This window comes from Myotis davidii, unplaced genomic scaffold (genome assembly GCF_000327345.1).
Source record: "Myotis davidii unplaced genomic scaffold, ASM32734v1 scaffold96, whole genome shotgun sequence".
In the NCBI taxonomy this organism is placed as follows: Eukaryota; Metazoa; Chordata; class Mammalia; order Chiroptera; family Vespertilionidae; genus Myotis; species Myotis davidii.
The window spans coordinates 4,380,052-4,388,141 of record NW_006289416.1 but is presented as its reverse complement, the minus strand read 5'-3'; the positions used below and the strand labels follow the sequence as shown (position 1 = coordinate 4,388,141).

The 8,090-nt window shown below is 43.1% G+C and overlaps 1 protein-coding gene and 1 pseudogene across 1 annotated transcript; both read left to right on the top strand.

Moving 5' to 3' along the window:
- The first annotated feature begins 2,003 nt into the window (after positions 1-2,003).
- CETN1 (centrin 1) lies at positions 2,004-2,532 on the top strand. The gene has a single exon (XM_006761873.1). The coding sequence runs from the start codon at positions 2,014-2,016 to the stop codon at positions 2,530-2,532; it is 519 nt and encodes a 172-aa protein (XP_006761936.1). The 5' UTR covers positions 2,004-2,013.
- Positions 2,533-3,064: 532 nt separating this feature from the next.
- Positions 3,065-4,165, top strand: LOC102753121 (annotated as a pseudogene).
- The last annotated feature ends 3,925 nt before the right edge of the window (positions 4,166-8,090 follow it).

Sequence of the window (8,090 nt, the reverse complement as noted above, 5' to 3'; positions counted from 1 at the left end):
GTCAAGGGCATGTACCTTGGTTGCGGGCACATCCCCAGTAGGAGATGTGCAGGAGGCAGCTGATTGATGTTTCTCTCTCTCATCGATGTTTCTAACTATCTCTCTCCCTTCCTCTCTGTAAAAAATCAATAAAATATATTTTGAAAAGAAAGAAAGAAAGCAGCAGGATTGGCAGTGTTGGAAAATTGGCAGTTGGAATGCCTATTTGCCCAAGTCCACTCTGCATTAACACCTCTGTAACAAGTGCTTGGGGTGGGGGTGAGGATCCTAAGTAAAATTCTTTGACCTTTTAGAAATCCTGTGCCCAGGCCCTCTGCCCGTTAAGTCACATATGGGCTAGGGCAGGTAGTCAGACCTGGCTACTTAAACATGCCAGGTAAACAAAATCTAGTCACTAATTTAAGAATAACACAGCCGCTCAAAATAAAATAAATAAAAACAGCACAGCCCAGCCGGCGTGGCTCAGTGGTTGGGTGTCAACCTGTGAACCAGGACCTGATCACGGTTCGATTCCCAGTCAGGGCAAATGCCCGAGTTGCGGGCTCGATCCCTAGTAGGGGACATGCATGGGCAACTGATGAATGATTCTCTCTCATCATTGATGTTTCTATCTCCTTCTCCCTTCCTCTCTGAAATCAATAAAAATATAATTTTTTAAAGTTTAAAAAAACAAAAACAACACAAAATTTGTAAAATACTCCTAGCATAACTAAATCTTTGGGTACTTTTGCTTATTTTGACAAATCAGAAGTATTTTAAGACCAATATTAATTTTCATGCATGTACTCAAAAAATATTTGTTAATTTGCCTAGTATATGTCAAGCACTCTTCTAGATGCTGGTGATACAAAAACTGTTAAAAAAAAACAACAAAAACAAAAAAACGCAAAAACCCCAACAACAAATGCCCTCTTGTAACAAGTTGAGATAAATTGAGATTTTTTTTAATAATGCCAAAAAAAGTCAGCTTTTTTTTTTTTTAACTGTTAATAAAAGTTAAAGAAATATAGAGCAATTCTAAAGGCAATTCCTTACTGGGCTTACTTTTTTCTTTCTTTTTATTTAAAAGGCTTCCAGCTTCCTCTTGCCTCTCCATTCTCAGGAGGTAATTTTGAGTCCCAACCTGCTCTGCATCATCTGCTGTGTCCACTGCCAAGCAGGGCAACCAGAGGGTGGGTTTCAGCCGGCCTGATTGGATGATACACAGTGAGAGTAATGTGCTGCTAGAGGGTTTTTTTTAAAAGCCCGAATACCAGAATGCAGTATTCCAACCCGTCTCTGCAAATCAAAAGCCTAGTGAATGAAATTATGACCACTATTCGAGTGCAATTACACTGAGCATATAAAATTGAAACACGGGGAGTAAATCATGCAGTTGGATATTACATTTCCTATTCCAGTGTGTGCCAAATAAACCAGGGAGGTGTTATTATTGTGGAGCGTAATGTCAGGAGACAAACTTCTACAAATTTTATACATAACTTTTTCCATTTTATCTGTTTTCCATTTATGTCCATTGCAACACATGGTGTGACTTTTAATATTCTCTCCTCCCTCTTCCCCCACATGTAATGCCAAGGGATCAAACCCAATCTTGATTATCCTAAATTTACCCTCGAGTAATCTTAGACCAAGAGGGCTTTTTTTTTTTTTAGCTAGTATGGAAAAGGAGGGAGGACTCTCAATAACCCTATACACCTGGTTCTGCAGATTCTGACAAATGGCCTGGAAAGACGAGCAAGTGCCAGTGCGCTCTGGAGGACAACTGTGGCTACAGGCAGCCCGTGCCAGAGCGGGTCTCCGCTGGTGGAAACGGGGCAATCACTCAGGGAGCTGCGGGTTAGAGCGAAATAAGATCTCGCAGCCAGGAAGGCTGGTGGGCAGGGCCTCCGGGAGAGCGCACGGACAGGGTTTGGGAACGGAGGAGGCCGCGCCCGCGCTCCAGGTGGGGGCGCCCGGGCGCGAGCTGGGGGACCACCTTTAAACAGGTAACCGCTGCCGGCCGGCCGGAAGATGGCTTCCAGCGCCAGGAAGCCAAGTGCGGCCTCTACCAGCCAGAAGAAAAAGTCGGGCCCTCAGCCCGAGCTCACCGAAGAGCAGAAGCAGGAAGTTCGTGAAGCGTTTGACCTCTTCGATGCCGATGGGAGTGGGACCATCGACGTGAAGGAGCTGAAGGTGGCCATGAGAGCGCTGGGCTTCGAGCCCAAGAAGGAAGAGATGAAGAAGATGGTCTCCGAGGTGGACAAGGAAGGCACCGGGAGGATCAGCTTCAACGACTTCTTGGCCGTGATGACGCAGAAGATGGCCGAGAAGGACACCAAGGAAGAAATTCTGAGGGCTTTCCGGCTCTTTGACGACGATGAAACCGGGAAGATCTCTTTCAGGAACCTGAAGCGCGTGGCCACCGAGCTGGGGGAAAACCTCAACGACGAGGAGCTGCAGGAAATGATCAACGAAGCGGACCGGGATGGGGACGGCGAGGTGAGCGAGGAAGAGTTCCTCCGCATCATGCAGAAGACCAACCTCTACTGAAGCCCGCGTTTCCCCCGCACGCCCGCTGCCTTGCGGGGCTCCCCGCTTCTGCTTTGCGAAACCCTGAGTGAGAAGACAGCTCGGTCCCCCCTCTTGCCTCCAATTTGTCTAGACGTTTCTATTCCCAAATGTTTGGCTCAAGTATAGAATTTTAAAGATGCTTTCAATGTGAGTTTTGTTTCTTCATTCTCGAGAGCAGACCTGGGGTACTTTAGGCTGAAGTTTGTAAACGGGGGGGCCCTGAATCTCCAGTCTGCCCACCATTGGCTCTGCTTTGGAGGACATCCATGGAAACTGAACCCAGGATGGCTTCTGGGGACAAACAGCCATGCGGTTCCCTTGTCACTTCTTTCGTGGTCTTAAATGATCTCACTTCACATATTATTCCTTAAATTCTAGTCATTGTTCCAGCATGATGAGGTGGAAGCAGCCAGTAGGTATCCTAGCCACTGCTCCTCACTGAACTGAGCACTGATTTGAAGGAAATCAGTTCAGCCACTTACTGAGCTCAGGAAAGTCACTGTTCTGAACTATGGGCTTGCCTCTAGGTGGTGCTAAGTTGTACAACTTAGACTCTTCCCAGATTGCATCACATGCAAATGGTTCTTCATTTGTGTGTCAATCATCCACTGTGGATTATCCAGAGCTGGAATGTATCCATGGGCCACAGAATAAAAGTAAAATTTAATATCGGCCCAAGTGAGGTGTAATTTACTGAAGAGATTAAGCTAGCTAATGATTTTAGAAGATGGTGGAGGCGGGGGATTTCTGCAGTGACTGGGTTATTATACCCCTGCATTGACAGGCATCTAGGAGAACCACATAAATTTAAAAGACCGTCAAACCTCAGAGGGAAGGTAGGGCAGGGTGGGGGTAAGGGGGAGAGATCAACCAAAGGACTTGTATGCATGCATATAAGCCTAACCAATGGACACAGACAACAGGGGGGTGAGGGCATGAGTGAGGGTGGGGGGGTTAATGGGGGAATAAGGACACATATGTAATACCTTAATCAAGAAAGAATTTTTTAAAAAATGAAAGAGTGCTCCAGTGTAATGCGATGTGTAGCCGCCTTTGTTGGTATAAATCATGCCAGCGCTGAAGGGGACTTTGATAACAACATACAGTTGTCTCACACTGGCTGCACTCTCCATGGGACTGTGGTGGACTTTTGATAGATCTCAAACTGGTTTTGGCCTTAGAGTAGGAATTGCTTTCTTGGCAACCTTGGTCTCTCAACTGCTAGTCTATAATGGTGTTTATCAATATGTTTCTCCAGATTTTCTCTATGTTTGCTCTTGGTTACCATGTATACTTTTTTTTTATTTTATTGATTTTTTACAGAGAGGAAGGGAGAGAGATAGAGAGTTAGAAACATAGATGAGAGAGAGACATTGATCAGCTGCCTCCTGCACATCTCCCACTGGGGATGTGCCCGCAACCCAGGTACATGCCCTTGACCGGAATCGAACCTGGGACCTTTCAGTCCACAGGACGATGCTCTATCCACTGAGCCAAACCGGTTTCGGCACCATGTATACTTTTTGCTGGAGGCATAACAATGGGAAACATTGGTCGACAACTGGCAATGTCTGAATGTAAAGTTATCGCAGAAAAATCTCATCAGGAATGAAGAAGGCAAAAATATATTTTTTTTGTACAAGTTAGCTAATGATTTTGAGTAAATATTTACAAATGTAAGATCTTAGTTTAGAAAATTCTAAAAAAAAAATAGAATACATTTTAAGGTATTTATCTGTCCTTGGAAAGATCAACAAGTGTTTAGTTATTAACTACTATAACATAACTGTAGTCATTTAATTACTGCTTTATTACAAGCCATTATCTACCTGCTAATTCTTAGACTACATTGGTTCTTGATACCTGACATTTTTCCACCTTTGGTATATAGTTGATGTCAGAATGTCTGGCATAGAAATAGTTCTCCGTTTTATAATCCCAGGAAACTATTTCACTATGGCTTGAGTATGTGTTAATATTATTTGTTTTCTGTTAATAATTAAGCCTTTCTTGCTTTGAAAGAAGATACCTACCCTTTTGAATATCTATAAATCTGAAGTCAGGGAAAATTTAAATAATGTAATTATGGGAAATATACACACTTTAACAGCCAATAGCTCAATTTTTAAAATAAAATGTATTTTAATAGACACTGCCTTTATATTTATTCAAAATGTGTGTAGACATTTTGGGGGGGACACCCTATATGTTGAGATGGAGGCCTAGACTAATTTTTGATAATGCACAGCAAAACTATTAAATAGGCAAGGTATTTTTGTCACAACTAAACCTAAATTAAATCCTCAAAGTCCCATTAAGATAAATGCTGAAATTCTAGAGAGTTTGCCACTTGTTTTGCCAGCAATTTTACCCTTCAGAGGGTGGGGAATCTAATCAGGGAGCTGCTACTCTGGACTTAATTCTCATTAATGGGGACTAATTGGTCAAAGCGGGAGGACTAGCTGAGGTGATGGGTATGTGGGCACTCGCTGTGAGAATCTTGCTGAGGCGGCTGGCACCAGGCAAGGAACTCACCCAGGCTGCAAATGTTAATAGTTCGGGTTCAAGGTCTTAGTGTGAACTCGGGTGCAGTTGTAGAGAATTCGTGTACCATTTGGGCCAGCATCAGTGTGAAGGGCCTGATCTGAGAGAGAGAGGAGTGTGGCATTCTGGAAAGCAGGGAGTTTCTGGCATCCTGTTGACCAGTTTTGGCCCCCAAATCCACATATGGATCAAGGTAGAAATACCCCAAACAAAGGAAGTTGGCATAAACGAGGAGTAAGGGTCAGAGCCTCAGCCAGCTGGGCTGGACCGGCCTGGCACCTGGACCATCAGAAGATAGAAATGAACATCAGGAACCTGCCGTCAGGCTGCTCAGACACCTGGAGTCAACCATGAAGGCTGCAGCCCGGTACCTAAGAGTTCCCCTGAGGGTGCAATCCACCCCACACAGAGGAAGGGGGCTCCAGAATACTTCTGAATCCCACTCACAGCTAAGGAAGAAACTCTTGCTGCACGATTAGTCTTGTTTCTCAGTTAGCTATACTCTGGGGGACAGAAGGTAAAGGGGGAGAGGGGAAATGACTAGAGCAGGTCTAGACATTTGAATTTTAAGAGAAGTTAATCATACCTGTCTGGCTGGGTCAGACATGTATCCTAGTCTTTACAAAGGCAGAACACAAAAAAAATCAGAGTTACTAGCCACTGTTGCTCAGAGGTTGAGCATCGATCTATAAGCCAGGAGATCGTAGTTAAATTCCAGGTCAGGACACATGCCCAGGTTGCGGGTTTGATCCCCCCTAGTGGCCATGAAGACGGCAGCCAATCAATGATTCTCTCCCATCAGTAGTGTTTCTATCTCTCTTCCTCTCCCTTCCTCTCTCAAATCAATAAAAAAATATTTTTAAAAGATTTCAGAGAGAATTTATAGACACATTTTTGCCAATGAGGAAACAGAGCTATAAGGCTTGGGAATAACTAAAAGTAACTTTCCCTGGGTTATTACAAGTGGTCCCAATAAAAAGCAGGAAATATACCAAAGAAACTCATGGGACTAAGTAGGGATCTCCATGATAAGCCCTTGATTTCTAATGATAAATGGAACAGATGAGAAAGAGAGGAGCAAAGGGCCGAGAATGAAAATATTAGAGTATCAAAGCTGTATTACTATCAAGAAAGCAAATGCCCCAATAGGGCCATGGGCAGCAAAGGGAATTTTAACATTCTGGTTGGTCACCACTGTCTGAGTCCATATATATTCCAATCCCAGGTCACTGCTCTTTCCATACAAAGTGGATAACCAAGTGCACTACCAAAAATTCTGCACACCGGAAGATTTCCTACTTCCCTGCTCTCTCTGGTCCCCTCTGTCGTCCATTACATGCCAAGGTGACCCATCCTGGAATCAAATCAGCCTTTTTACTCCTCCAACAGCTGCTCCTAGGGGACCCACTACCCATGTGGTCATACGTAGGAGCTGAGGAAGAAGCTCTGGCACAACTCGGTGGATGGCATGGGGTGCCTCCTCCTCATGCAGCTTACTCGGGCCCTCTAAGCGAGACCTGATCCCAGATATATCATTTCTTTTATCAGTTTCCTAAGGTGGCAGATTACATGATTTCTTTTAGACCTTTCTTCTTCTCTAGTATATGCATTGAATGCTATACATTTCCCTCTAAACACTGCTCTCGTTGTATACCACACATTTTGATAGGTAGTGCTTGCATTTTTATTTAGTTCCAAATATGTTTTAATTTTTTTGAGACTTCTTTGACCTATGGGCTATTTAGAAGTATACTGTTTAAAAAGCTGAACCCATAGACACAGACAGTAGGGTGGTGAAGGCACCAGCAGTGCACTAGGATTCCCTTTTCAAAACATCCTCATCAGCATTGTTATTTGTTGGTTTGTTGATGGTAGCCATTGGTAGCCATTCTGACAGGTGTGAGGTGATACCTCTTGTCGTTTTAATTTGCATCTCTCTAATGATGTGGAATCTAATGAACAAAATAAACTGTTGAACTAAAATAAATCCAGAGGCATAGAAGCATGGAATTTCAGAAGACTGTTGAATTTCAGAGGGAAGCCTGGAGTGGGTGGGTGGGTGGGAGGTAATCAACCAAAGGACTTGTATGCATATATGCATAACCCATAGACACAGACAGTAGGGTGGTGAAGGCACCAGCAGTGCACTAGGATTCCCTTTTCAAAACATCCTCATCAGCATTGTTATTTGTTCGTTTGTTGATGGTAGCCATTGGTAGCCATTCTGACAGGTGTGAGGTGATACCTCTTGTCGTTTTAATTTGCATCTCTCTAATGAGTAGTGACTTGGAGCATTTTTTCATGTCTCTGGGTCTTCTGTATGTCCTCTTTGGGGAAGTGTCTATTTAGGTCCTTTGCCCATTTTTTAATTGGATTGTTTTTCTTCCTTTTGTTGAGTTGTATGAATATATTAATTTGGGAAATTAACCCTTTATCAGATGTATCATTGCCAAATATACATTCTCCCATACAGTGGGTTCCCTTTTCATTTTGATGTTGGTTATGTTCCTATCATAAATGTGCAGAGGTATGGATTGGATGAATATTTTTCCAAGATGCCACAGGTATTTCAGGCTTTTGATGTTGGGATGGCATACCAGGCATCTCTATTCTCATATGGGCTTATTGGATATAAAATAAAATGAAATGTATTTAGATAGAGAACCTTTAGACTCACAGATTTCATTTTGACTTTAACAAAATTACTTTTCCTACATAAGAATATTTTATTACTACAGTTGATGATGATTACTTATAGAAAACATGCCTGAATTATTATTGATCTTGCTTAATCCTATATAATAAAAGAGAAAAATGGTAATTGGCGTACAATGATACCCTTTTCATTGGCTAATCAGGGCTATATGCAAATTAACTGCCAACTCAGGTGGCAGTTAACTGACAACAAAATGGCCGTTAATTTGCATATGTAGGCACAATGCAGGGAGGTGAAAAGGGAAAGCAGGAAGAAGCCCCCTGCCACTGACAGTGAT

Coding starts and splice junctions, on each gene's coding strand:
- CETN1 (XM_006761873.1), top strand. CDS start 2,014: ATGGCTTCCAGCGCCAGGAAGCCAAGTGCGGCCTCTACCAGCCAGAAG.